This window comes from Drosophila erecta, unplaced genomic scaffold, assembly GCF_003286155.1.
Source record: "Drosophila erecta strain 14021-0224.00,06,07 unplaced genomic scaffold, DereRS2 tig00000000-arrow-pilon, whole genome shotgun sequence".
In the NCBI taxonomy this organism is placed as follows: Eukaryota; Metazoa; Arthropoda; class Insecta; order Diptera; family Drosophilidae; genus Drosophila; species Drosophila erecta.
In genome coordinates, this window is record NW_020825194.1 from 27,068,229 (window position 1) to 27,096,004 (window position 27,776).

General features: G+C 44.8%; 5 protein-coding genes and 1 non-coding gene across 9 annotated transcripts; 4 read left to right on the top strand and 2 right to left on the bottom strand.

Annotated features, from left to right (window-relative positions):
* The first annotated feature begins 932 nt into the window (after window positions 1–932).
* LOC6552397 (alpha-tocopherol transfer protein-like) lies at window positions 933–4,441 on the top strand. Its single transcript, XM_001978887.3, has 3 exons — window positions 933–1,069; window positions 3,221–3,525; window positions 3,600–4,441. Exons 2-3 carry the CDS (start codon window positions 3,221–3,223, stop codon window positions 4,219–4,221), a joined length of 927 nt encoding a protein of 308 aa, XP_001978923.1. The 5' UTR covers window positions 933–1,069; the 3' UTR covers window positions 4,222–4,441.
* A 1,363-nt stretch (window positions 4,442–5,804) lies between these two features.
* Window positions 5,805–7,583, top strand: LOC6552396 (odorant receptor 83a). The gene is made up of 4 exons (XM_001978886.2): window positions 5,805–6,365; window positions 6,430–6,629; window positions 6,700–7,240; window positions 7,312–7,583. Exons 1-4 carry the CDS (start codon window positions 5,805–5,807, stop codon window positions 7,369–7,371), a joined length of 1,362 nt encoding a protein of 453 aa, XP_001978922.1. The 3' UTR covers window positions 7,372–7,583.
* Window positions 7,584–8,427: 844 nt separating this feature from the next.
* LOC6552485 (ubiquitin domain-containing protein 1) lies at window positions 8,428–10,975 on the bottom strand. The gene is made up of 5 exons (XM_026983879.1): window positions 10,828–10,975; window positions 10,558–10,700; window positions 10,256–10,505; window positions 9,199–9,439; window positions 8,428–8,966 (listed from the first exon to the last, which is right to left on the bottom strand). The coding sequence occupies exons 2-5, from the start codon at window positions 10,640–10,642 to the stop codon at window positions 8,793–8,795; spliced, it is 750 nt and encodes a 249-aa protein (XP_026839680.1). The 5' UTR covers window positions 10,643–10,700; window positions 10,828–10,975; the 3' UTR covers window positions 8,428–8,792.
* A 1,049-nt stretch (window positions 10,976–12,024) lies between these two features.
* Window positions 12,025–27,768, top strand: LOC6552482 (chitin synthase chs-2). 4 transcript variants are annotated; one of them, XM_026981729.1, is made up of 12 exons: window positions 12,025–12,160; window positions 12,430–12,559; window positions 19,573–19,766; window positions 20,309–20,552; window positions 20,622–21,851; window positions 21,911–22,181; window positions 22,246–24,176; window positions 24,663–24,839; window positions 25,748–25,948; window positions 26,010–26,375; window positions 26,439–26,540; window positions 27,041–27,768. In XM_026981729.1, the coding sequence occupies exons 3-12, from the start codon at window positions 19,624–19,626 to the stop codon at window positions 27,218–27,220; spliced, it is 4,845 nt and encodes a 1,614-aa protein (XP_026837530.1). In that variant the 5' UTR covers window positions 12,025–12,160; window positions 12,430–12,559; window positions 19,573–19,623; the 3' UTR covers window positions 27,221–27,768. The 4 variants fall into 4 exon arrangements, with proteins under 4 accessions (XP_026837530.1, XP_015009475.1, XP_001978919.2 ...); XM_015153989.2 differs by lacking the exons at window positions 12,430–12,559; window positions 24,663–24,839 and adding an exon at window positions 24,932–25,108; XM_001978883.3 differs by lacking the exon at window positions 12,430–12,559 and having other exon boundaries at window positions 12,026–12,160.
* Trnar-ucg lies at window positions 16,398–16,470 on the bottom strand. The gene has a single exon. It is a non-coding gene; the product is annotated as a tRNA-Arg (tRNA).
* Window positions 16,931–18,363, top strand: LOC6552483. Its single transcript, XM_026982506.1, has one exon. It carries the CDS (start codon window positions 17,465–17,467, stop codon window positions 18,329–18,331), a length of 867 nt encoding a protein of 288 aa, XP_026838307.1. The 5' UTR covers window positions 16,931–17,464; the 3' UTR covers window positions 18,332–18,363.
* Window positions 27,769–27,776: the final 8 nt, after the last annotated feature.

Here is a 27,776-nt window from a genome sequence, read left to right on the forward strand (position 1 = left end):
CCCCCGCACCGGGCGACGATAATTGCTAGCAATCAGCTAGCTGGAACAATAAAAATCGACAAAAAAGGCACAAGGAAAATAAAAGCAGCACGGGCAAAACGCAATGCAAGCCAAGACAAAGTTATGGAAAATGTTCATTTTCATTTAGATGAAAATGAGGAAACGGCCGACAAGTTCAACGACTCGCGGCTGCTTAGTAAGAGGCACCGCGGCGAATCCAGCGCCAATTCCATGTGCACTAAATTGCTTAATTGTGAAATGTCGAAAAGTATAAAGAAACAATTATGACCGAAATCATTTCAACAAAGCGGCGACTAATGCAATTCCCAGGCAAAAGATTGGCCCACACACGCGTTCGAAAGTTAATAACTAACTTGTTGCACGCACCACGATAAGTGACTGATGGCGTTCAGGGGGCGTGCCACAACCGGCTTTTCACCCGGCTGCAGCAGGACGAAAGACTGAAGGCACGAACACTACATTCGCATGGATTTGTGGGTGGCAAGCAAAAGACTTAGGACACGAACTTAAATAGTGGATAGCTTCGCGGTGGTTGAATGGGCCCACCAAGGACCGAGTACAACAACCCGCCAATCAGAGAATTAGGGGTCAAGTGTTTGGGACTTGGTACTCATTCCTGGTAATGCCTATCGGGAATATCCATAGCTGGCCGCTCGGCAGTGGAGCGTGGATAGACCGCGCCGCTCATTGAACCCATCTTGCGCAAATGGCCAGCCGACTTCCTTTCCGCTCCCCCCGTCCGAGGAACCGGCGCGTGCATTTTTCTTTCTGACCGATTTTCATGGCATGATCTGTTTTACGGCTTTCGGTTTTCTTTAATCGCGTTTCCCGACGAGCGAGCCGCGAGCCGCGAGCCGCGATCTTCGGATCTTTTCGTTTTCGGAGTCGGTGGGTATTTAAGTGGCTGGAAACGTGTTTGCAGACATTCAGTTTCTGTTATCGTCTTGAGCGCTTCGGTTGTGTGCTATTCATCATACGCCGCGTTGTCCGTTGGATACACTGACTAAAGGATTATCTCTGACCAACTAATCATCTCATTCTAACCAAGGTGAGCATTCCCATCCGAAATGCACCTCTGCTCAGCTGCAGAGCTCACAATTCGCGGGACAATGCCCCGAATTTAAATTAGTGCGCCGAAATATTCACGATAAAGTGTGCAAATCATGTGTTGCATTCCAGAAACACAAAAGAAGTTGTGGGTTTCTGTGATCCAACGACGATGAATTGACAAGGAGACAATAACTTCACTTGAAATTGTGCGAATAACTCAATTTGAATGGCAGCGAATAATGAAGAAGGCCAAACAATTTTTGATTAAAATAATTCAGAAGAAGAACTCAGTAATTCAGAAATAATAAAAGCGGTATGCGTAGAATATATTAAAGTAAAAAGAATGCCACTAAAGTGACAGAAGTGACATAAATGATTTCGGTTATTTCCTTGGCACGGTGCTTTATATTTTAAATAAGTGTACATGTTCATCAAGTACAGATTACTTTCCTTAACTATGCTCAAAGTTATTAGATGATAAAGCGGATACTTAGAGATAAGCGAAATCGAAACAAGTATAAGCTACTATTCGTCACAAGATCGACCTATAATGCCTGGTCATTATATTTAATTGTCACAAACAAATATATATCACACATACTTCAAATGTCATAATACTGTTTTGAACACTTAGAGCTCATCTCTTTTTCCTGTAAGTCGCTTGTGTACAAGCCATCTCCAAAACCACTTAATGCTACCCGCAATTAAAAAAACACATTTCAAAACAAACAGGCAAACAGAATATTGTAATGTCAGACTTTAGACCGAGATGAGGAGCAGAAGACAAGGGCCGAAAGAGTAAGAAAGCGCTTAAAGCGATGCCAAACGACCAAAAGACAGAAAAATAAGTTTACAAAACCCGTTTTTGTTATTTTTCTCGCGACTTGGTCGTTTATTCTCGGATCACTCTATTTCGCGCTGTTTTGTTTTGCCGAAGCTTTTCGCAATATTTGCAATAGAGGTGCAGGCCAGAAGAAAAATTTGCAATAGCCGCAGCGGCCATTAGCGCAACAAAAAATGTAAGAAACCGAGGAAAACCATACGAGTGTGCACACACAGCAATTTGAGTGTGGTCGAGCCTGGTCCAATCCACCGCTGGTAATTGCAATTCTAACAGGTTGCACGTTGCAACTGCAGCAGGCGCTGCGGTTGCATTTCCAGCTGGTTGCGGCATGTGCAGCGCACGGACGCCAAATCAAATCCCCTTCAGCTTTTCGAGAGCTTTTCCTCCACCAGCTGCAATTGACCCCAATGAGCTCTGTGTGCGGCGGTGTTGCAAGTTGGGACTCAAAATGGCCCCTTGGCTGCAGTGGAGTATTCTGTGCAACTCCCAAAGTCGCTTGATTTAACTATTCGGCCACACTTTAAATGTCAGTTACCTCGCGTTTACGCATCAGTAGGAAAGGCTGAAAAAGAAGAAAATCAAGCTGAGCAAAAAGTATGCCCCAATGGAGGCAAACAAAGCAGCGAGGCTTGGGCCAAAATATTACTATTGACTACCTCCAAGTCACTTTTCTCTATTTGCATAAACTTACATTTTCATTACTCATTCCCCACAAAAGGCCAGGCAGATGACCAAACCCAAAGCAGAAGGGCCCTCGAATTTTGAGGTCGATGTCAGCTGATTGATTTTGCTTTGGACATTACGCAAACTCCCTAAGTTAGCCAAGTATCTATGTCTATTTGGGGCTAAGGGGCGGGCCAAAAGTAATGCATATTTGGCCACAGCCCATGCTAATGAGTCCGGGCACTGACGTGTGACCGCAAGACCCACGAAAATCCAACGTTTTGAAAGCGCGCAATTAAAATGTCAAAAATATCTGCTAATTGCGAATGGCTTATTAAAAAGTGTGTCGAAATGGCCAGCGAAGAATGGGGGGTTGCAATTTCATTGTCTGTGCCACAGAGCTCGCCTTTTATCTTTATCTTAAATCATCGGGCATGAGCTAATGAAAAAACGTTTTATTTTTTAATACATGCTTACGAAATTCGCCTGGTAGTTGATGATCGCAACGTTTGGCATTTCTTAAGTTAAGTTTAACATTGAAATAATTATTTGACGATCAATTAATTTAGATAAATTATAATAGAATTCAATTTAGAAATAGTAAGCATACAAAAGCATTCAATACTCCCTACCTTCCTCCAGATGATGATGCTACACCCCACACCCGACCAGCGCGTGAGCATCCGCGAGGAGCTCCGAGAGCCGGAGGATCCCGCAGACATTGAGCGCGACATCAAGCTGATCCGCGAGTGGCTGGAGACGCAGCCCCACTTGCCCAAGGACATGGACGACATGCGCCTCACTACCTTTCTGCGCGGCTGCAAGTTCAGCCTGGAGAAGGTGAAGAAGAAGCTGGACATGTACTACACCATGCGCAATGCGGTGCCAGAGTTCTTCTCCAACCGGGACATCAACCGGGAGGAGCTCAACATTGTACTGGACTATGTGTAAGTATCCCACAGAAAACAAGTAAGCATAACTAATACATGTCTCTCTAATATCCTTTGTAATATCCTTACAGGCACTGCCCCACTCTCCCGGGGATCACGCCCAATGGACGCCGCATCACGTTCATCCGGGGCATCGATTGCGACTTCCAGCCCCACCACATCCTGGACGCCATGAAGGTGGCCCTGATGATCGGGGATGTGCGCCTGGCGGAGGAGAGCGTCGGCATCGCCGGCGACATCTTCATCCTGGACGCCTCGGTGGCCAGCGCCGCCCACTTCGCCAAGTTCTCGCCCACCGTGGTGAAGAAGTTCCTGATCGCCGTGCAAGAGGCGTATCCGGTGAAGGTGAAGGAGGTGCACGTGATCAACATCTCGCCGCTGGTGGACACCATCTTCAACTTTGTCAAGCCGTTCGTGAAAGAGAAGATCCGCAGCCGCATCACCTTCCACAACGACGTGGAGAGCCTCTACAAGGTGGTGCCCCGCGACCTTCTGCCCAACGAGTACGGCGGCAAGGCCGGCGCCGTCGTCGAGCTGAACCAGTGGTGGAAGCAGAAGCTGGTCGACAACACACAGTGGTTCAAGGACCAGGAGGACAAGAAGGCCAACGAGGCCCTGCGCCCCGGCGCACCCAAGACCAGCGACGACCTCTTCGGCATGGAGGGCACCTTCCGGCAGCTTAACATCGACTAGGGACTAGGATCCTCCTGGACCCAGGTCCTGCGACCTCAACCCAGCTTGTCTAACCGCTCATTTTAGCCGCTCATTTGATTAGTCCAAGCTCGTGTGCATGACCCTTGCTTAGTTGCTTCACTCTTTCGCCAGAACCCATTGTAAATCTATCTTATTTCACCAGTACATTGCAGTAATTACAATAATAAAGAACCAGCATATTAAGGAATGAATAAATAATTTCAAATTGCGTCTTTATTGTGGTACCTTCTGGACGAAATGACTTAGTCTGCAACGGATGATCCACATCTCAAATAGAAAAGACTCCCAAATACTGAGTTAAACCAAGGTTAAGATTTGAAACCCCTCAAAGTTTAATTTAATATTTCGGCCAAAATACACACAACCCATTCTGCAACTTAATCTATATTAAAAGGGGAAAATAAAAGTTATTTACCATGAATTGGATGTTGGGTTATTTAGTGAAAATGAAAGCTAAGCATTGAAGACTAATATGTAACTCCATATGTAGTACGTAGAACTAGTTCCGCAAATGGGAATGGAACAGGAAATGGGAATGGGAATGCATCAAATTAAGGAATAAATTAATCAGGCAAACTGTCCCCATCTGTTCGCCGTACAACAAAGTAGGTGAGGACTGGGTGCCAAGGAAGGAAAGCATTTCCCCACGAACGCGCCATTAAAATAATGAACGAGCGAGGGATGAGGGCACAGACCAGGACTCGCTGCCGATGCCTGATGGCGTGTGCCACAGTGCACAATGCCACCCATATATTTCACTCGTCGCATGTCGCCACTTTGTGCAACATGCACATTGATCAACGGAAAGGAAAGTATGTCGCATTCAGTGGGAGGATGGAAAGCCCAGGACGGCTTCCTCCCGGCTGAGTTATTCCTCCGACATATTGGGTCCGTCCATTGTTGTGTGCGCATTTCGGCGTACGAAATCAAGTGATGCCAACATATCGCAGTCACGACTCCTCGGACATGGTCAACTGGGCTTTGATGGGCAGCGCTTTCCTTCCTCGATGGCAGGGTTTATTTGGAATTGATGGCCCGATGGCCGTCCGGCTAGGGAATGGCACAGAACCCGTCTGAATGGCTGGGTTGGTAAGTGGCGTTATGACTTGTGAAACCCAGTTGCCAAACTGTGCAATACGTACATCACATTGCCGTTGGCCAACTGAGTAAACTGCTCTTGGCCAAAATCAGTGAAGCCGTTACTAAGCAATTCAGTTGATACTCATTCATGTTTTGTAAGTGAAAAGGAGAGGAGGATTTGCTTAGTGCAAATAAGTGCTTTCATGTTTATGTCTATATAATTTATTTGTAAAATAAGTCCTTTTCAAATAGTAATAAATCCTTTAAAAAGTTCCTATTTAAAAAAAAGTTTGCCAACCAAGCTTATCATTTATTCATATTATAACAATGAACATTTATTTTTTGGGTGTGGCTGCAACATATAATTTAAAGTTTATTCAGCTTAGAACATATAATTGAAAAGTTTATAGGAATTCATGAAGCAATAAACCTATAAAAGGGTTGGACTAAAGCCTTAGATCTAAATAACATTTCTGTTCAGAATGAAAAGCACAACCAAGAAAGAAAGGATTACAGCCGACTCCAGGCGTCGCGACCTGTTCGTATTTGTGAGGCAAACCATGTGCATAGCGGCCATGTATCCCTTCGGGTATTACGTGAGGGGCACTGGAGTCCTGGCCGATCTGGCGCGAGTCTGTGACTTGGCCTATGAACTCCTTAACTACTTCGTATCGGTGCATATAGCCGGCCTGTACATCTGCACCATATACATCAACTACGGCCAAGGCGACTTGGACTTTTTCGTAAACTGTTTGATACAAACTATTATTTACCTGTGGACCATAGCGATGAAGCTCTATTTTCGGAGGCTCAGACCTGGACTGTTGAATGCAATTTTGTCCAAAATCAATGATGAGTACGAGCCACGTTCTGCTGTGGGATTCAGTTTCGTCACCATGGCGGGTTCTTATCGGATATCCAAGCTATGGATCAAAACCTACGTGTATTGTTGCTACATCGGCACTATTTTCTGGCTGGCACTTCCGATTGCTTACAGGGATGGGAGCCTTCCTCTCGCTTGCTGGTATCCCTTTGACTACACGGTGAGTTAAGGATATGTATACACGTATAAACAAGGAATACTGAGTTAAGGGACACCATCCGCAGCAACCGATTGTCTACGAGGTAGTGTTCCTTCTTCAGGCGATGGGACAGATCCAAGTGGCCGCGTCCTTCGCCTCCTCCAGTGGTCTGCATATGGTACTTTGCGTCCTGATATCAGGACAATACGATATACTCTTTTGCAGTCTCAAGAACGTGTTGGCCAGCAGCTATGTGCTAATGGGAGCCAATATGGCGGAACTGAAGTAATTTCATTTATAAAGGTTTTATTATATATGAATTCATTTAATTCCTTAAATCCGTTTATGCTTGCAGTCAGTTGCGGGCTGAGCAATCTGCGGCCGATGCCGAGCCAGGTCAATATACCTACTCCGTGGAAGAGGAGACTCCTCTGCAGGAACTTTTAAACGCCGGAAGCCCAATGGACTTCTACTCAGCATTCCGGCTGTCTTTTGTACGGTGCATTCAGCACCACCGATATATAGTGGCGGCACTGAAAAAAATTGAGCATTTCTACAGTCCCATTTGGTTTGTGAAGATTGGTGAGGTCACTTTCCTCATGTGCCTGGTGGCCTTCGTCTCGACGAAGAGCACCTCGGCCAACTCCTTCATGCGGATGGTCTCCTTGGGACAGTACCTGCTCCTAGTTCTCTACGAGCTCTTTATCATCTGCTATTTCGCGGACATCGTTTTCCAGAACAGTCAGCGGTGTGGTGAAGCCCTGTGGAGAAGTCCATGGCAGCGACATCTGAAGGAGGTTCGCAGTGATTACATATTTTTCATGTTGAATTCCCGCAGGCAGTTTCAACTAACTGCCGGGAAAATAAGCAATCTAAACGTGGATCGGTTCAGAGGGGTCGGTATCCTTGCATAGAGTTTAATTACAATCAAGCTAAAAATACGTGTATTTTCTTTATTTTATTTAAGACTATTACTACTGCCTTCTCGTTTCTCACCTTGCTGCAAAAGATGGATTCGCGAGAATAAAAATAGACTTTACTGGTTTATCATAATAGTGAAATATTGATGGTTTTCAATAAAATCATTGAAAACGATTTGACGATTTGCCCATCTGAATACCTAAGTATTCAATCATTTTTACTTGCCCCCATCTTATTTATTTCAACTTTGGCATTACACTTTCGCGCAGTGTGTTACAGAAATAGTTTAAATAGCGGATGTCTCATAGCATTGAAAATTATTTAAATAAGGCCTTTAGTGGAGTATATAATGAAAAAAAAAAAATGGTTGAATCCAAATACTTAATAATTGGCTAGTTTATTATAACAATTAAAAAAGAAAGCGTTTGAAGTAAAACACATTAGCCTTAACTTTTCCAGTGCACGTATTATTATTATTATTAATGTGGACCACACATTTAATATACCGCCGCAGTAAATGCTTATGCTAGCACACTTAAAACGGAAATTTTTTTAAAAATTATACAAGAAATTCATGTGCTTCAGAGATAAGTTATTGACCCTAAACGCAAATTAAATCATATACATTTATAAGGTACTTGGGTTAACTCTCCTACTCCCTACCTCGCTTTCACTGCACTCCCTTCTCACGATGTGTTTCCTTCATTCTTGTTAACTACATTTGAGCAAGTTATTTGCTTAACAATCTGTGTGCTCTCTGTGTTTGGTCACAATTATGATCATTCTCATAGTGTTGCGCTTGGCATTTTGTACAGTATCAAAAAATGTTTGTTGCATGCTTTCTATTGCGGCCAAATACTACATTTCTCGTTTATTTTTACATTACATATACATCGGGCAAATGCTCAAACACTTGCTTACAATTAGTTAATAGAGGCCTTCTATGTTGGTTTTATAAAATTGTACACATTTTCAGTTTTCAATAGACAAGTGGCCAAGATCTTAGTTACTGTTCTCTATGTAGTTGCTTTCATATACAGTTGACAGTATATGCATTTTGAACTGCCTAAATCAGTTTCTTTATAATGTAATTATCATCAAAAAAATATATATAAGTTTATGATTTATGTATCTCATTCTCATTCCGATTTCCCTTTCTCAGCGACTCAGTTTCCATCTTTTGTTTTACAATTTATATATAGACATATTAAACAAAGCGTAACAAGACGAGCAGCCACAACAAAAGCAACAGCAACAAGGCAGACAGGGCCACACAATTTGCAATTGTTGCTTGTTTTGATAAATGCTATGAGTATGCTGTTGCTATTGTACCCGTTGATGCTCTGTTGTTTTCTGTACATTCCCCTTATGGTTCCTTGAGCCATGAACTGAGTATATGACAATCGTCCTCCTCCGGATGCCGTTGCCCGTATTGGCCAAAAGTTGCTGCTGCTGATGATGCTGATCCTGCGGCTGCTGCCGTGGCTCCTTGCTGATGCGGTTGACTAGTGGGAGTAGACTGCGCCGCTAGCTGGCGTGCGCTGTACTCGTGCTGTTGTCGTGGTTGTAGTGCTCCGTGTTGACAATCACCTGCACCACATATCCCGGGTGTATGCTGCACTCGTCGATTGGCACCTTGTCGCCCAGCAGCTTGCCGCTGTAGAACCATCGCTGACAGCAGGCGTCGACACCCTCGGCGGCCTAAAAAGTTTAAGTTTAGGGAAAGATTAGAACTCCAGGAATCTTAGGCGGCTGACTAAATATTAATAATGCTGCTAATTACTGCACAGTAAAATAAATATCTTTTAATCGTGCTAGTCCTGATCCTATGGATTAGATATTTAATAAAAATAAAAATATAATAGATAAAAAAATTCCTTCGTACTGTAACTGCACTAGTGATAATCGATAAATGGTTGACTGCTGCACTCACCTGAAGCTTTTTCTTGCACTGCCCTACGGTGTCCTTGGAGTAAACCGGAAGTTTAACATCCGTCATGGTCGATGATATGCGCAGCTTCAAAAAGATCTCGGTGCCACCATCCACGGGCTCAGAGTATTCGGCAGGCGAGTCGCGCCCATTCTCCTCCTTTACGATATTAATGGGATATGACAGACAGTAAATCGGCACTTTGTACTGGGTGCCCAGCTCATCGTAGCATTCTGTAAGGTAGCTGTGGAAAAGCAGAACAGTGATCAGTAACCAGGCGGGCTCACTATTATTATCTTATCGTAAATCCCCATGCAGCCCAAAAATGATTCACTCAATGAAGCCAAATGCTAATGATTTAATGCCAAATAGGCCAAGTCTGATAAGGGAGTAGATAGTAGCGGAATTACGTAGGGAGCTCCCTTCAAGTACACTGATACATGCAATGCCGAAAGTGGTGGAAAGGTCAGCGCTGCATTTAAATAAATGTGTTCGACAGTCCGAGGCGAGTGCCAGAGTGTCAGTCAAAAATCGATGTGTAATATAAACGTTTGCGCGGCGAAGTTCAGTCGAGGGGTCGAAGGGTCAAATACTCTAGGCAGGAATTACTTAATAATAAACGTGGAATTCGGTAACGAAAGCAGCCTAATGAGTAATTCCCCACCAACCCGTTCTCTTAATAAGCAATATAACATTCATTTTGGATCAATATAACATTCATTTCAGTAGTGCGAACTTTGTATTTCCGTTCCGTTTCCTATTCTCCTGACGGGGTTCATCACTAATTTACGACACCCCTGTGGTGTCCGGCAAAGGACACTTGCAAATCGCTGTCATGCATTAATGGAGTTATGGCCATGTGAAATCACTGTATACATTATTGATTTTCTGGGCGATGGCAATTAGCATTAGAAACTTGTCGGATTTGTAGTACAAATTGTTTGTACATGAGTGTCAGGTCTTCAATCTTACTACATAACTTACTACATGATTTTTTGGTTACCAAAAAAAGTAACATCTATTTGTCCAGTGGTCATATCATATAATATTAGCAACTCACCCATTCGGAACCGATACGTTAGCCCCGTCCAGGATGGCCTGGGCCATCTGGAAGTCAAGACCCTCGGCCGCGGTAGTGGCCGCCCGCAGCGCATCCCAGATCTCCTTTCGGCCGTCGAAGGCGGGCGCAGTATCCCAGAACTCGTCCCGCTTGGACCTCAGTTGACCCTCGGTCAGTGGCACGTCGGATCGCCACCGGATGGTCTCGTGGCAGAGCGGTCGGTTCTTGCGCGCAGCACCCATGGCAATGCCTGAATTGACGCTATATAGAAGGTGTCAATGCATGTGTCGAAGGCCACTCACCTGCGCTGGCCGGACGCGAGATGCTCGCCGAGGAGACGCTCATCGTCTCGTTGTCGGGGTTCATGCGACACACACAGGCGCCCATTGTCACGCTCAGCAGCACTGCACTGCACTCCAATCCACGCCGCTCCGGTAAGAAGGATCTACGGGCATACGACATATATACATGACACATAGTGTACATGCACTCATCAGAGGGTCACGTTCGTACGCCAGTTCCGGAAGGTCGGAATCTGGGATTCTCGGAAGCTGACAATATCCGATACTCACCTCTGTCCCGCACAGCCGCCTTGTTCGTCTGCTCCTCTATACTAGGTGCGCCTTATTTTGGGACTGAGTTATCGGTCGGTCGGCTGTTTATTTTTATTATTGTTGGTTAAATTGCCCTCTGCCTTTTATTTTATGCACACTACCAGTGTGACCGCAGCCCCAGCGACAAAATACCAAGCGCCGCCGGCAAATAGCACTAAAATACTTCACCGGATATAATAAGTTATTGGTATTTGGCCTCATTTGGATTAAGGATATTTTTTTTTGGATGGAGCCGTGGCAATACTACATATCGATATATTTCTCATTTAATGGCTTTTAAATTTTTTATTTGAATATTAGGTTTTTTACTTATTCATGGCAATATTTATTTAAAGATACAATTGGTATGGTCTAGTATATTACCTAGTTTATTTCAAGTAGTATTTTTTCGATAAAAGTGTTCGTCGATTAATCGATATTTTACAATTTTTAAAAAGCTTACACCATAGGCGGATTATAAATAATTCAAGGCATGATTAACTTAAATACATCTTAAAAAAAGCCATGAAAATCAAATAAAAGACATTAGAAGAATATGTTTTCCAAACCAAAAGCAAGTTGTTCCAGCCAATTATTACCGTTTTAAGGTCCTCCGATGTTGCGCATGCTCCGAACGGCTTTCCAGCCAACAACAACGGTAAATGCAACTGAATGCAATCGTCAAGTGTTTCCAGCTCCAGAGCGCCTCTCAGCTTCTGAGATCTTTGCGCTCTTTGATCGGAATATTAGAGTGGCTTTAATAAGAAACGCCTGCAGAAAGCAGCTAAGAGGTACAAAAACAAGACGACCTCGAACAAAGTTGTCGCAAAAACAAAAGAAATAAAGGCATGCAAACTAAAATCCAGCACTCTGCATGAGCTGCAAAAAAGGTGGAGAAAATTCGAGAGAAATATATGGTTGAATCGAATTTTTAGAATAATATTAATATAAATTAAAAAGCTAATTTAGAAATTCCGGTTTTACTTTTAATATATTTTTTTTAAAAATCATTTGCTTCTTAGATAAACTTTCTCTTCTTACGAGAAAGAATATGCACTAGCAAATGCGCAATAATTTCGAGGACACGTTTCCGAAACGGTAAAAAACAGGCGGCGGTAGTGACAAAAACAGAATAACAAGCTTAAGCGCTCATAAAATATTCACTTCCAGCGGCAGCGCAGCGAGTGCGACTCCGGCAGCGGACGCTTCCAGTGGCAAAAACGAAAGACTTCAACTCAGTTTGGCGAAGACAACGAACCCGAAAAGAGCTGCGCGGACGGCGGCGAAAAAGAGAGAAACGTCTTACAAAGCGGTACGTGCGCGCATGCGTGTGTTTGTGTGAGGCCAAATGCGAGTGTGTGCGTGTTTGGGCCAAAAGTTTAGTGCAGCAACAGCAACAATTACCAACACACGGGCGAAGAAAAAAAGTTAATGAAAAGAAATCAAATAAGATATTAAGTTTTCAAATCAGTGGGCCACGCAAGCGAATCCGCTACCAGAAAAGGTAGAGAAAGGAAGTTGGCCAAATCCATAATCCTCGTATGAAAAGTGCTTCTGTTTTGAATTCGAATGTCTTTATAGCCAACAAATCGTAGACACCTTCACCTGGCCAAGTGGCTTACTCTCGCTATCTGCAGAAGACAATCGCCCATTTCTTTGACGTTTCCATTGTGCCATTTCATCGCCGTCATCCGATCGCAAGAAAGCAACGGTATAATTCTCATACCACAACAACACACTCGTTCACAGACATATCTGCATGTGAAAGTTACGGATCTCTTTCTATTCCGCTGCCAGCCGCTCGCTTTTCATTTATTTCATCTGCGGCTGCTTCTGCTGCTAACGGGTTTTGCTAGCAACACTTTTGCTTTTACAGGCTGCATTCAATCTGGCTACTTAGCATTTCGGAGCTGGAAACAATTTGCGTTGTTTGCGGATCAGAAAACCCGTTCGCCGAAATAAAGCAACACACCCAAAATCTCGCAACTTGTTCTATAACTTAGATTAAATTAGTCAGCAAAAGAGAACCAGCGCCCATATTTCTTTGCAACACAGTGGTGTTTGGAGGCTTTCACAGGGAATTACGAGCGGGAAAGGTCACCTGGCGACGGTTTTCACCTGGCTAAGCTCTTTACTGCCAAGTACATCCACTCATCCGCTTGGCATTTCCAGCGAGATGCGCTCCGTCTTTAAGATTCTGTCTTCAAGGCTCGAGGTCTCTTCTCATGATTCTTCTCCCGCTACTTGCTCATTTAAATTTCGCTCACATTTTTCGAGTGGAGCGCTGCCAAATAAAAGCCTCTGCAAATTGTCAATGTTTATTTGTTTTCTATCCATATAGCAGGTAACTGTTGTTTGGAGTTAGTAAACGAAGAGAATGTCAAAGTCAATGCTAAAGGGGTAGATTCAAATTGTTTATAAAACTAGTCTAAAATATTTAAAAAGTACTTTTTGCATTGAGCAGGATATAACTTTTGTTTTACATATCTTACTTCAGATTCAAAATCCAAACCACACAATGTCCCAAGCTGAAGCCAAAAAAGAAAATGTGTGTCATTAAACATGACAACTCATCGGTGAATGGCTAAGTCTTCCAAAACCCAAAATAAAACCAGCAATTGGTGCTCAAATTAAAGCCCGAACAAAAGACAAATCATTCTCAGGTCTGAAAAGAAACCAAAAAAACCCAAAAATGAAGTGTCAGTCCCTTTATCTCACTCGTTACGTAAAATCCAAATATTAACCTCTACTGTGACTCATTTCACATAATCAAAATACCTTGATTCAACCTTCTACATCATTATTGAAAACATTTAAGTTGTCTGCAATTGAATGCCTTTTAATTATTTAGGTCGGGTAGAGCAGAAAACGGCAAAATTTACATACAAAAATCAGAGTGATTTAAACTGAAATTTTTTTAAAACAGTTTACAGACAAAGAGGAACCCAAAAGGCGAAAGAACTAAAAATTAAATTAAACGAGACATACAAAGCTGGAATGTGATTCAACTAATCTTATAAAGAAGTATGCTGAATGTTCGTTGAAAAATATTAAAAACTTCAAAATTTCGAATGTTTCATCATTTTAGTATAGCGGTTACGTGAAGTATTTTGTTTTTAAGTTTTGGTAAAGGGTTTTTAAAAGTGGTGTTTTATATATACACTGCAACTTAGCATATATTATCGGTTTTATGTTAATTGCAAATTGTTAAACAATGAAAATGTGATAACTAAAACTTTACAAATTATCCAGAGCTTAAATCAGCGGAGTAAGCTCTCCAAAGCATGGTAGGCGATCTCTTGAGTTGGGTGAATCGTCTGGCATCAGCAACCATGAATCATCCGGGGCGATAGCAACTGGTATTCCTGCAATCGGATTGCAGGCAACCTTCAAGCAATTGTGGCTCTCCGTTGAGGCAAGCATAAATCAGTGGCTTAAGTAACCAATAGCCAATCCCAGCCAGCTGACCACTGCGCCTCGAACCCACACCGATGGATGCCCCTTCCCGGATCCCCACCCCAAAACTTGCCCCGTCTTGGCCATGTCACCAATTCACTCGCCGTTCGTTCCGGCTTGGTTCGCCTGCAATTTTGCGCATAATGCCTGCTATTTCAGTCATATTGGCGCATATTTCTTGGCCGCAGCTCGCTGGCTTTCCTGTTGTCCGCCGAAAACTGGTTGTCCGGCAATCGTCGATCGGCAATAGCAGTAGGCAGCTGGTTGGCGTGGCCGCTGCGACTGCCGCGTTCCCGTTTTGACTAGTTGGCTTAAGTGTAGCAATCAATTTGTGCGCCACTCCAAGCAGCAACTCGAGTTTGTATCTGAACCACATCGGTATCTGAGCCCCAGTATCGCATAGACTGTGTTCGCTTATTTCTATAACATTTTTACAAGTATCTGACTTTCACTTTTTATGTGTGCCTGGCTGGTAGGTTTTAATTGTTCGCCTTCTTTGGCGGCTTCTGACTAAGCTGGCCAGCAAAACCAAAACATTCGGGCGGATACATACCTTCATCGGTGCACAGAAAAATCAGTTTATGCGGTACATGCTTAATTACCTTTCAAAGGAGGTGGGGTTTTAAATAAAAACCGAAAATTAAACTTAGGACCGTTCTTTCCAGCCAATTCCGTGTTGCTATATGATCTTATTTACCTGAACTCAGGAATTATTTGAAGATACCCAAGTGGACCGTAACATTGGAAAAATAATGGAACAGTTTAAATAAATTGATTTTTATAGTCTTAAACATACATAATATTTAAACGACAAGACAGAAAAGATTGGATACGATGTATACATCAAATTTTATTGAACTGAATTTAAAATCTTTGGACTTTCTGCGTTTTCTTTATTAGTGTATTTCGGCATTACCCTTTATCTACGGAATGTATTTATTCTTCCGCAGCTAGTGCCTTTTATTTGGTCGAATGGGCAATCATTTGGACCTTCTCCCCTTACCTCGAACGCCCCCCAGTTATTACATCAGACAAAATTATGAAATCGCCAAACGCCCGCAGCTGTGTCCCATTGTCTACTTCGGTTGTTCTCCAGACCTCCAGTTGGCCCGCTCCAGATTGCCTTCCTGTCCGACCGGTTGGCTATCTGAGATCTTTGGCAGCAAACGAGAATATACGAGAATGTATACTTTTTCGGCTCTGAAACTCAATAATCCTTTTTGCGCTCGATCTCTGGCCCTATGCGTTGGTTCACGCGTCGACATGAATGCCTAATGGGATTGGAAATTCGTATTTTCTTCCACTTGGGTAGTATTTGGTATGGGGAGCACGTTTTGTGTGTAGGTTAAAGTACTAGAATGTTGAGGTTGGCTAGGGTCAACTAGGTTCATATCTTTTGGGGGCTTGAATACATGTTTCCTTTAACTGCAGCCTTGCTCTTTTCTGACTAGCGCGCTCTATAGAACGGACACCTTCAATCATCATATCAGACTTAGTTGTTGATAAGTTTATAGGTTGGTGTTTTTCGTTATTTAAGTTTGCTGTCCTCAAATGAAACATATTGGTATTCAGTTTTCAGAGAAAAAACACACAGTCGCACAGAACAATTGTTGGATTGATGGTACGATCTTTTATCCAACCCCTAATATAATATAATATGTTAAAAGATGTTCATTAGGAGAAATAAATGTTTACTGATACGCATTTACCTAAGCTGCTACGTTTAAATAAAATTGAGGCTACCGTACTATTCAGCTTCAACCAAGTAAGTCAGCTTACGGAATGAATGACACATATTTGAGTTAATTAACAAGTTCAACTGGCTCAAAAAATCACTTCTAGCGGACATTTGATATTTTGAAGAATCAGAGAAGACGAGATTTCATTTTGATATTCATTGGTCGGTCCAATCGGTTTCTGCTGAGTTGAGTCCGATGGCTGCTCAATTGCCTTTTCCATACTAAATGGATTTTGCATTTTGCGATTCCAAAGTTAAAGAAACTGGTTTTTATTGTGTTTCAAAATACACAAGTTGAGTTTTGAGTACCTAAGCCATGCAAAAGTAGTATCTAATAAAAAAGTTAGCTTATAATCGACCGTGACAGGACTCGAACCTGCAATCTTCGGATTCGAAGTCCGACGCCTTATCCTTTAGGCCACACGGTCCCGTTGAAACGTCACGTTTGTCCCTGCCCAATAAAGCACAAAATGCGCACTCCGAGGACACACTTTCACCACACTTTCGCATCCTGACACCTCCACCTCCCAGGATGTGTCAGTAAAAACCACCCTTGCCGGCATACGCTTAAAATTGTGCGTTCCTCCTTTTGTGAGGGAGTGGAAAGGGGTGCGTGGTTCCTCCTATGACGCCATGGTCGCCTTGTGCGCAGAATCCTCCACACGGGCACAGATGCAGTCCACAGCATCCCACATCAGTGCAAGCACTTTAGCTGGTTGTGATTTGGAAAATAACGTCACTAAAACTTCAGAACAATCCACTCCCCAGTGTCCTCTCATGTTATTTAATATACATTTGGAACCACTATCCTTATCCAACGTGGTCTTGATTGTAATCACCGATTGCATACTAGCGATGGTTTAATACAAAATTGCGTTTTTAAGCATTCTACTTCATTAATTCATTCATAACACAATCTTTTTTTTAGTGCAACATACATATTTATTAAAACGTTAATCAACCAACTTAATGGCTGTAATACGTTGAGTAAAAGAAAATGGGAAAATATATCGCGAATACATTACAGAACAGGAAAAACTCTTTTTTTATAACAATTCTAAAAAATAATTACTTTGACTTCTTACCCCAAGATCGCCAGGATATCTTCGTTTAAGCCTTCTTCTGGTCATTTCTCAATGTCAACCAACACTTAGTTGCCAGGGTGAGCCTGCCGTTGGTTTGAGCAGCCAGTTGAGATTCCTTTGGTTAGCACGACACTGCTATTTTCAGGTTTTTAGGTGAGCCGCTTAAATTAGAAATCACACAGGATATCTTTTCGTTAGTCTTCTTCTTGGTTTCCTTCCCTTAAACTTTTAACTTTGTAAAATTTGTCAAGTCAACTGTACAGATTCCGTGTAGCATTGCAATGCAATAACAGGATCCAAATTTGCTGTCTTGTTCTTGAGACTCCGTAGGATCATCATGCAAATCGCCAGTTCTGTCACTCTATCCAATAAAGCCATGGTTGGGGGCACTGTGAAGAGGACACCAGCAGTAGAACCCACCTTCGAGATCACCCAGCTGAACAGCTCCAAACTGTCCACCAACCGGGGCGTTCAGCTGCCGCCGCTGATGATGAAGGGTCTGGTCCGTCCGGATCAGGTGGAGAACGCCAGATTCCGGGTAGTCCAGGCCGATCGTCGTCCCGTCAGCGATCAGCACTTCAACGCGCTGATAAAGCGGCTGGTCAAGTGCTTCATGTCGGAGGTGGAGATCACAAAGCGGCTACGGAAGGTTACCTTCAAGCGGCCCATCAATTCGGAGGAGTTGCAGCTCATCCGGCACCTGGAGGCCCTGCGTCGGAACTACGAGACGGAGCGATCCGTTTTGGTGGTGAAGCTCAGTCTGGACAGCCGATTTAATCTGTGTGCTCCTCATGCCGCTCCTCTTGCGGACGCCCAGCCAAGCAAGTCCAGAAAATCACGGAAGACCAATCCTCCAGCAACTCCTACAAGGAGCGACAAAGCTGTACAAAAAAACACGAGTCGCAAAATCGAGCAGGACATTCGAACAAGGCAACGCCAAAGTGGAGGGTCCCTTCCCAAAGGGTCGATCACGAGCGCCATAGTGTGCAACCAGATCGCAACTCCTGGAAATCTGACCAAGCGACTCAGGGAGAAGCTCCACAGATTGCAGGAAACCTTTGCATCTTATTTGGAACGTCCCCAAGCTCAAGAATCCCCTCCTTCTCACAACAGATTGGTGTCAGTCAACAACGATCTATCTGCTCAAGTGTCGCCGAGTTCGTCTGACGTATTCTACGACTTTCCAGATATAGTTGAATTTTAAAAGCGAAATATGATAATATTTTCCTCTGCCAATTTCTATCGATATGCCGAAACCATTTTGGCCCACCAACTCTTGGTATTCACCAATGGGGCATGTATTTTTTTAGATTTTTATTTTGCTTGGCAACTTCTATCTTGCAACTTCTACTAGCTAAGTAACGGGTATGTGATAGTGCAGGAACTCGACCCTCTTGTTACACCCGTTATATATATTCTTGATCAGGATCACTAGCCCAGTCGATCTGGCCACGTCCATCTGTCTGTCCGTCCGTATGAACGACAAAATATCAGGAGCCATAGAATAAAACCGGTCAAAAGTGTTTAAATGTTTTCATTTTTATCGCTAAGCCAAAATAATGTTGCACTTTCTCGTTCGCACTCCCCCTAGCTGAGTAACGGGTATCTGATAGTTGATAGTTCTCTCTTGCTTTAAGTAAATACCATTGGGTTTTCCTGTACCAATACCAATTGAGTAACGCCGCCGATTTGCCTCTAGCCATAAATATTGCGATCGGACGAGAATCTGGTACAAGGCCTTCCATTGGCAGAACAATACGAGGAGTGCTGCAAACTGCGACGGCAATTCAAAGTACTCGCACCTAATTACCATAAAAAGAGAAGACCCGGGCAACATCGGTCTCAGTTCCGTGCCACATGTGGCACAAGTGAAGCGAATCTCGGGCGAAGCATGCAACTTGCAAAGCTCCAGCCATTTCTTAAATAACTCCATACCGAAAGTTAGAGAAGTGAAAGTGAAAAGTTGATGAGAATATTTCAGAAGCGCACGAAGGCATGTGAACATGTACATAAATTTAATCGTCTAGATGCACAAGCCATTAGTCACTATATTCAGGCTACACTGAAGAGAAATATCACTTAGATCCACTTTCAAATTAGTCAAATTGTCATTTACACAATCCATACATTACTTGCAGAACGCAAATCACATCGATAAAGAAATATTTAGGAAATGCGTAAGATTTTAAAACTGAAAGAAAGTTGTGGAGATGTTTCGAAAACGTTGATTTTTTGCCTGTTCATGTAAGAGAAGCGTTCAAGGTCCCTCTGGGACTTGAAAACATAAACCTAAACCGGTCTAGGGGCGGAGTCAAAGGACGCCTGTCCTTGGGAGCCGAGTTCCATGGCCATAAATTGCATTCCGTTCCATTAAAACCGGCTTATCGAACAATCGCATCGCAGGCTCAATTACTTACCTCTCTGCTCTCCGCCGACTCTTTGCAGCCGATCATTGGCCACCCAATCCAAGATTGGGGCTAGCACCAACCGTGGGAGATGTCTGCGATGCGGCATCGCCCGATGGCCCCTCCGGGCCAAGGAGCCGGAGCGGCAGCCGCCGGAGAGCACGGCGACAGCGATGACAACAACTTTACCGACGACGAGAGCTCGCCCCTTACGCACGACATCTATGGCGGCAGGTAAGACTTTTTTTCAAGTGTATTGTGGTGGCCAACTGCCGCGCAAGACAACCAAAACGGCGGTGTACAGTGTATAAGCCAAAAGCTGTAATTAAACCAGCTGCGACCGCTATGCTGCACAACCACTTTCGGTTCGATTCGGGCGGAGTCGGGTCTATAAAGTGCCGGAAGTCGAGATCATCTAGTCGAGTGGACAACGCCAATGCAGTGCTATGTGATCTGATCCGGTCACTTAAATGCAAGCGGCTAATATAATATATTATATCATTTATATTTGACTAATATTAAATATATCTTTTAATTCGAATGTAAAATATTATAATTTCTATTGCATTCTTACTGCCACTTTAAGCAACTTGCTATAGAATATATCATTTAAATTATATAATATTATATCATATCATATTATATCACTTCACTGACCTTATTGGGCATAGAAAACATACAAAATCAGATGATGTGACGTAATTACTAACATAAAATATGTAATTGGGTGAACAAATCCTTCAGACACAATTTAATGAACCCCATACAATCCTCAGCCAACGCACCATACAAGAGACGAAGGGTTGGGATGTTTTCCGGGATCCGCCGATCAAGATTGAGACCGGATCGACGGCGAACCAGGAGTGCTTAGAATTAACCGTAAAGATCTTGAAGATCTTCGCCTATGTGATTACGTTTATCATAGTTTTAACCGGCGGCGTCATCGCCAAGGGCACAATGCTCTTCATGACCTCGCAGGTGCGCAAGGATAAGAAGATGGAGTACTGCAACAAAGACTTGGTAAGAGCACCACTCCTATCTATCAAAAACATAACATTTTAACTGACCTTTTTATGTGTTTCCCATTAGGGTCGGGACAAAAGCTTCGTGGTGCGGCTCCCGGAAGAGGAGCGAGTGGCCTGGATCTGGGCGCTGCTGATAGCCTACGCCCTGCCCGAGATCGGAGCGCTGATCCGATCCGCCCGCATCTGCTTCTTCAAGACCTTCAAGGTGCCGAAGACGGGTCACTTCCTGTTCGTCTGGCTAATGGAAAGCTTAAGTGCCGTGGGCATGGCCCTGCTGATGTTCGTGGTTCTGCCCCAGATCGACGCTATCCAGGGCGCCATGCTGACCAACTGCCTGTGCGTGGTGCCGGGCATCTTCGGCCTCTTGTCGCGCACCTCCAAGGAGGGCAAGCGGTTCGTGAAGGTGATCATCGACCTGGCAGCGGTGGCGGCCCAGGTTACTGGCCTGGTGATCTGGCCGCTGCTGGAGAACCGCCGGGAGCTGTGGGTCATCCCGGTGGCCTGTGTCATGATCTCGTGCGGCTGGTGGGAGAATTACGTGTCGCCACTGTCCCCGCTCGGCCTAGTTCGTGCTCTGGGGCGCATCAAGGAGGAGATGAAGTACACTCGCTACTTCTGCCACATATTCCTCTCCATCTGGAAGATCCTACTTTTCTTCACCGTCACACTGCTTATCTACTGGGCGCAGGGCGAGGAGCCCGGCAATCTGTTCGCCATGTACGGAGACGCCTTCGGACCCCACAAGATCATAGTTTACGAACTGCCAGCTGGACTGGGCGGCGTGCTTCCAGATACCCTGGAATCGGCCAACATTGACACCGTGGATGTAGATGCCGACTACAATACGGTGGTGTATGTCCTGCTCCTACAGATCTTCGGCGCCTACTTGTGCTACATCTTCGGAAAGTTCGCCTGCAAGATCCTTATCCAAGGATTCAGCTACGCGTTTCCGGTCAGTCTAACTGTTCCGCTCTCTGTCACGTTCCTGATCGCAGCCTGTGGAATCCGCATCGACGATCCCTGCTTCTTCCATGACACCATTCCGGACTACCTGTTCTTTACGAGCCCCTCGAACTTCCGGTTTAACAACTTCGTTACCGAGCAAATGGCGTGGGCCTGGATCCTTTGGCTCCTGAGTCAGACCTGGATAGCACTGCACATCTGGACTCCGAAGTGCGAGCGTCTGGCCACCACCGAAAAGCTGTTTGTCCAGCCCATGTACTCCTCCCTGCTGATCGATCAGTCGATGGCCCTCAACCGCAGGCGCGATGACCAGGCGGATGTGAAAACAGAGGTAAGTTTTCAACAGAGAACCTCGTTTAATCCGAAAAATACCTAACTTCTCTTTTGCAGGATCTCTCGGAGATCGAGAAGGAAAAGGGCGATGAGTACTACGAGACCATTTCTGTGCACACGGATCGTTCCTCGGCACCCAACAAGCCCTCGATTAAGTCCTCCGATAACATCACAAGAATCTACTCCTGCGCGACCATGTGGCATGAGACGAAAGACGAGATGATAGAGTTCTTGAAGAGCATCATGCGGATGGACGAGGACCAGTGTGCTCGTCGTGTGGCTCAAAAGTATCTGAGGGTGCTCGATCCGGATTATTACGAATTTGAGAGTGAGTAGTAGTTAGTTAGTTAGTCAGGCAGTTAGAGTCCCAACAACCACAACTTCCGTTGCAGCCCACATATTTTTCGACGACGCTTTCGAAATCTCCGACCACAGCGACGATGATATCCAGTGCAATCGCTTCGTCAAGCTTTTAATAGCTACCATGGACGAGGCTGCCTCCGAGATCCATCAGACGACCATCAGACTGCGTCCGCCCAAGAAGTACCCCACTCCGTACGGAGGCCGCCTGGTGTGGACGCTTCCGGGAAAGACCAAGTTCATCACGCATCTGAAGGACAAGGACCGCATTCGGCACAGAAAGCGTTGGTCTCAGGTGATGTACATGTACTATCTGCTAGGACATCGCCTAATGGAGCTGCCCATTTCGGTGGATCGCAAGGATGCGATCGCGGAGAACACCTACCTGCTGACCCTGGACGGAGACATTGACTTCAAGCCGAATGCGGTGACTCTCCTAGTGGATCTGATGAAGAAGAACAAGAACCTGGGTGCTGCCTGTGGTCGCATTCATCCCGTGGGATCGGGACCCATGGTGTGGTACCAGCTGTTCGAGTACGCAATTGGTCATTGGCTGCAAAAGGCCACGGAACACATGATTGGTTGTGTGCTCTGTTCACCTGGCTGCTTCTCCCTGTTCAGGGGCAAGGCCCTCATGGACGACAACGTAATGAAGAAATACACCACCCGGTCGGATGAGGCTCGTCACTATGTGCAGTACGATCAGGGCGAAGATCGTTGGTTGTGCACATTGCTCCTACAGAGGGGATACCGCGTGGAGTATTCGGCTGCCAGTGATGCGTACACCCACTGTCCCGAGGGATTTAATGAGTTCTACAACCAGCGGCGCAGATGGGTGCCCTCGACCATAGCCAATATCATGGATCTGCTGGCGGATGCGAAGCGCACGATCAAGATCAACGATAACATCTCCCTGCTGTACATTTTCTACCAGATGATGTTGATGGGCGGAACCATCCTGGGACCCGGCACCATTTTCCTTATGTTGGTGGGTGCATTCGTCGCAGCCTTTCGCATCGACAACTGGACCTCCTTTCACTACAACATCGTGCCCATCCTGGCCTTCATGGTTATCTGCTTCACCTGTAAATCGAATATCCAGTTGTTCGTGGCCCAAGTCCTTTCGACGGCATATGCCCTGATCATGATGGCGGTGATTGTGGGTACGGCCTTGCAGTTGGGAGAGGACGGAATAGGCTCCCCTTCGGCCATTTTCCTGATATCCATGGTGGGCTCATTCTTCATAGCCGCATGTTTGCATCCACAAGAGTTCTGGTGCATTACATGCGGCCTAATCTATTTGCTGTCCATCCCGTCCATGTACCTGCTGCTCATCTTGTACTCGATCATCAACCTGAACGTCGTCTCCTGGGGAACCCGCGAAGTGGTGGCTAAGAAAACCAAGAAGGAACTGGAGGCGGAGAAGAAGGCCGCCGAGGAGGCCAAGAAGAGAGTGAAGCAGAAGAGCATGCTGAGCTTTCTTCAGAGTGGCATTGGCGATAATGGCGACGAGGAGGGCTCCGTGGAGTTCTCCCTTGCTGGGCTCTTCCGCTGCATATTCTGCACCCACGGCAAAACCTCCGATGAGAAGCAGCAGCTGACCTCCATCGCGGAATCGCTGGACACGATCAAGCATAGAATGGACACCATCGAGAGTGCTGTGGATCCGCACGGTCACCATGCCTCCCGACATGGAAGGAGGAGAACCACATCCAGTGGCTCCAAGGATCACCACTTGCTGACCTCGGTGGCGGAGAAATCAGGCGATGAATCGGACGAGTCGGACTCAGACACTTCGGCGGAACCGAAGCAGGAGCGAGATTTTCTTACCAACCCCTACTGGATCGAGGATCCAGATGTGCGCAAGGGCGAGGTGGACTTCCTCTCCAGCACCGAGATCCAGTTCTGGAAGGATCTCATCGACCAGTATCTCTACCCTATCGACAACGATCCCGTGGAACAGGTGAGACACCCCTATACTCGTATATTATTCATTTTAAGCTACACATTCTTTGTTGTTATGTGATGTGTTATAGGTAATATGTAATATTTTAAGCTATAGTCAGTTTTCCTACAGATTGATAGATAGATAGATAGAAAGATAGATAGAAAGATAGATAGAAATCAATTAATATCTCGAATCTTGTTTCGAATTTCACCGAATAAGTTAGATAGATATGGCTTTCAGAGAGAAAGGGTCTATTAAGAACGTAATAACTAGATAGTAAACGTCCTTGAACAATAATAAACGTTAATTAGATCGTTAATTAGTATACCAGATATAAAGATAGATATATTTATGTAGAGTTATCCATAATGAGTATTTTAACTTCGGCTCGCCGAAGCCAGCTTTATGGTTCGCCGAGATCACTTTCTCCGGAAAAGCCCTCATCTCGAAGAAACCAAACATAACTTAACCCCATCGCCGGATCGGATAACACTCTTGTAGGCCCGCATAGCCAAGGATCTGAAGGAGCTGCGCGACTCGTCGGTGTTCGCGTTCTTCATGATCAACGCCCTGTTCGTGCTAATCGTGTTCCTGCTGCAGCTGAACAAGGACAACATCCACGTGAAGTGGCCTTTCGGAGTGCGGACGAACATCACCTACGACGAGACCACCCAGGAGGTAATTGCTGCTTTCAAGCCGAACTAACACAACTCCTTTGGTTTATTTCTTTTCTGGCGCCACGATCTGAACCGAACTGAAACCAAATGAAGGCCCGCATTGCCTCCGACCTGATTGAGCTGCGAAACAAGTCGGTCTTTGCTTTTTTCATGGCCAACGCCTTGTTCGTGCTGATTGTCTTCTTGTTGCAACTGAACAAGGACAAGCTACACATTATTTGGCCGTTGGGCGTCAAAACCAACATTACCTATATCGAAGAGACATCCGAGGTTTATAAACAAGCTTTATTCGATGTTATACTACCACAACTGTGCTCTCAGTGTTTGTCTTACCCTAAACCTCCGGAGGGGTCTTCTAACTTCCTGCCTGTCCTCTGTTTCACTCTAAATGTTTACTACCCTACCCGTCCAACATGTCACATCACCAAACAGCTAATGATGTTCTGTGTTCTCGGTACTCCCGTTTATTGTGTTAGCCCCATCCTAATGGTTCAGGCTGTATCATACGAATACATCATGTAAAAACAACAGAACAACATCTTGGCATTCTTGGCATTCGCGGGTCTAACAGTTAGCCCTAAAACGAAAACACGGTAAACTATAAGCAACACTCTTAAGTATTCCCTTCTGAGTAATCACGGTCTGTACACATGCCAAGAGTTGCGGCAAGCATGTTCATTGTTCCTCCGACATCAATATGTTCAACAAATATATAAATACAAACCAACCCGACATATACATTTATAACCTCCCAAATGGTATCACACCTCAACCTCAACATGCCACAATCAATCACCGACAACTGGTATCAAGATCAGCCATTATCCAAGCCCAAACCGTCGTTCAGTGTCACTAACCCTAACCCAGTCCTTCAGAGCCCCGCTAATCCATCCTATTCTTATCCCTTAGGTGCACATATCCAAGGAGTACCTTCAGCTAGAGCCGATTGGACTGGTATTCGTGTTCTTTTTCGCTCTTATTCTGATAATCCAGTTTACGGCCATGCTGTTCCATCGATTCGGAACCATTTCGCACATCTTGGCCTCAACGGAACTCAACTTCTGCAAGAAGAAGTCCGAGGATCTAACACAGGATCAACTAATAGATAAAGTAGGTAGCAAGTGTTAGGAACTTATGATATATACTTGTAAATTAATGTTCTATTATACAGCATGCTGTGGAGATCGTGAAAAACTTGCAGAGGCTGCAGGGCATCGATGGGGACTACGACAATGACTCCGGTTCCGGGCCAGATCGCATAGCCAGACGGAAGACCATTCAAAACCTGGAGAAAGCGCGACAGCCGCGTCGCCAAATTGGCACCCTGGATGTGGCTTTCAAGAAGCGCTTCCTGAAACTCACTGCCGACGCGGAGAACAATCCGGCCACGCCCATCCTCACCCGCCGCCTCACAATGCGGGCGGAGACCATCCGGGCACTGGAGGTGCGCAAGAACTCGGTGATGGCCGAAAGGCGGAAGTCCGCCATGCAAACTCTGGGAGCAAAGAACGAGTACGGGATTACGACTGGGGCACCGGTGAGATTACAAAACGTTTGGACAAATCTTAGAGAATGGGATATGACTTCATACTCTATATAGATCAACAACAATGGAGCTCTGCCGAATCAGCGAAGCGGACGCGTCTCAAATGCAGGAATCAGCATCAAGGATGTATTCAATGTAAACAACGGTGCCGCAGAGGTAGAAGCCAATTTATACGGAAATGTGTTCATGGAATGATCATAACGCTTAATATTTTTATACCCGCTACTTTTAGAGGAAAAGGGTATACTAGATTCGTTGAAAAGTATGTAATGGACAGAAGGAAGCGTTTCCGACCATATAAAGTATATATATTCTTGATCAGGATCGATGGCCGAGTCGAACTGGCCATGTCCGTCTGTCCATTTGAACCCCTCGTTTGTGTCCCCTCGTAGTTTGTCCAAATGTACACCTTTGAAAAGTGCGATATTTTTAAATTTCTTTAAATAACGTTTTGACACCCACACTTTTAAAGAATTTTCATAAATTGTATAATTCTTTTCTCCAATTCTCACAGATATTCCGCAAAAGGTTGAAATTTCTCGTTCGCACTTCCACTAACTGAGTAACGGGTATCTGATAGTCGGTCAACTCGACTATAGCACTCTCCTGTCTTTATTTGATTTGCTTACATTTCCCATCGTATTCCCAAATTGCAGCAAATTTATGGGTCCAATGGGGGCGGCACGATCAACCAGGGTTATGAGCACGTGATCGACGAGGACGGCGACGGCAACTCCCTGCGGCTCACCACTAGGAACCCCCATCCCCACCCGCATCACCAGGTCTCCTGGGGGCAGAACACCAATGGCGGCGGCAACGGCACAGGTCGCCTTTGAAGAAACCGTACATCCTAGACGTAGTGCTAAGTTAGACCTAGAGAACTTGTTAACGAATTCCGCCTCTTTCCATAAACTGCCTAAACTTAAGATTAAGCCAATGCCTAAAGTTGTAGTCAGGAGGGCTTGTGTTGTAGAGTATATATAGGGACGCGAGAGAGATCCAGGACACACTGGCGGTATCCTGTCAGGAGGCATCCTGTCGACACAACGAACATTATACTTAGCTAATCACACTGCCAGTGCCGACGTGTGCATGTGCGTGGGAGATCGCCCATTGTGGCAGCAACATTCATACGTTGTACTATACTATCATTTGTAGGTTACGTTTAAGTCAATCCCCGCGTGGATCCTTCAGGATCAGGCACGCGCCAGTGCATGCTGACACAAAATACTCAACGTGGAGCTGATTTGCAGCAGAGAGATATTGTTATATTTATGCACTCGACATATAGAGAATAGTTCTTTAAATAAATAATGATTGATGATTTGATGGAATGTGAATATTTTGATACAAGAATAAATAGCGCCAGATACAGAACTATGAATATGCAAA

Excerpts from the sequence above, each read along its gene's own strand:
- LOC6552483 (XM_026982506.1), top strand. The coding sequence starts at position 17,465 with ATGCAAATCGCCAGTTCTGTCACTCTATCCAATAAAGCCATGGTTGGG.
- LOC6552485 (XM_026983879.1), bottom strand. The coding sequence starts at position 10,642 with ATGGGCGCCTGTGTGTGTCGCATGAACCCCGACAACGAGACGATGAGC. Across the intron at positions 10,506-10,557 it reads CTCGCGTCCGGCCAGCGCAG|GCATTGCCATGGGTGCTGCG; the intron begins GTGAGTGGCCTT and ends GCGTCAATTCAG. Across the intron at positions 8,967-9,198 it reads AGTGCAAGAAAAAGCTTCAG|GCCGCCGAGGGTGTCGACGC; the intron begins GTGAGTGCAGCA and ends TAAACTTTTTAG.
- LOC6552482 (XM_026981729.1), top strand. The coding sequence starts at position 19,624 with ATGTCTGCGATGCGGCATCGCCCGATGGCCCCTCCGGGCCAAGGAGCC. Across the intron at positions 20,553-20,621 it reads AGTACTGCAACAAAGACTTG|GGTCGGGACAAAAGCTTCGT; the intron begins GTAAGAGCACCA and ends GTTTCCCATTAG. Across the intron at positions 24,840-25,747 it reads ACGACGAGACCACCCAGGAG|GTGCACATATCCAAGGAGTA; the intron begins GTAATTGCTGCT and ends CTTATCCCTTAG.
- LOC6552397 (XM_001978887.3), top strand. The coding sequence starts at position 3,221 with ATGATGATGCTACACCCCACACCCGACCAGCGCGTGAGCATCCGCGAG. Across the intron at positions 3,526-3,599 it reads AACATTGTACTGGACTATGT|GCACTGCCCCACTCTCCCGG; the intron begins GTAAGTATCCCA and ends ATATCCTTACAG.
- LOC6552396 (XM_001978886.2), top strand. The coding sequence starts at position 5,805 with ATGAAAAGCACAACCAAGAAAGAAAGGATTACAGCCGACTCCAGGCGT. Across the intron at positions 6,630-6,699 it reads GCCAATATGGCGGAACTGAA|TCAGTTGCGGGCTGAGCAAT; the intron begins GTAATTTCATTT and ends TTATGCTTGCAG. Across the intron at positions 7,241-7,311 it reads ACGTGGATCGGTTCAGAGGG|ACTATTACTACTGCCTTCTC; the intron begins GTCGGTATCCTT and ends ATTTTATTTAAG.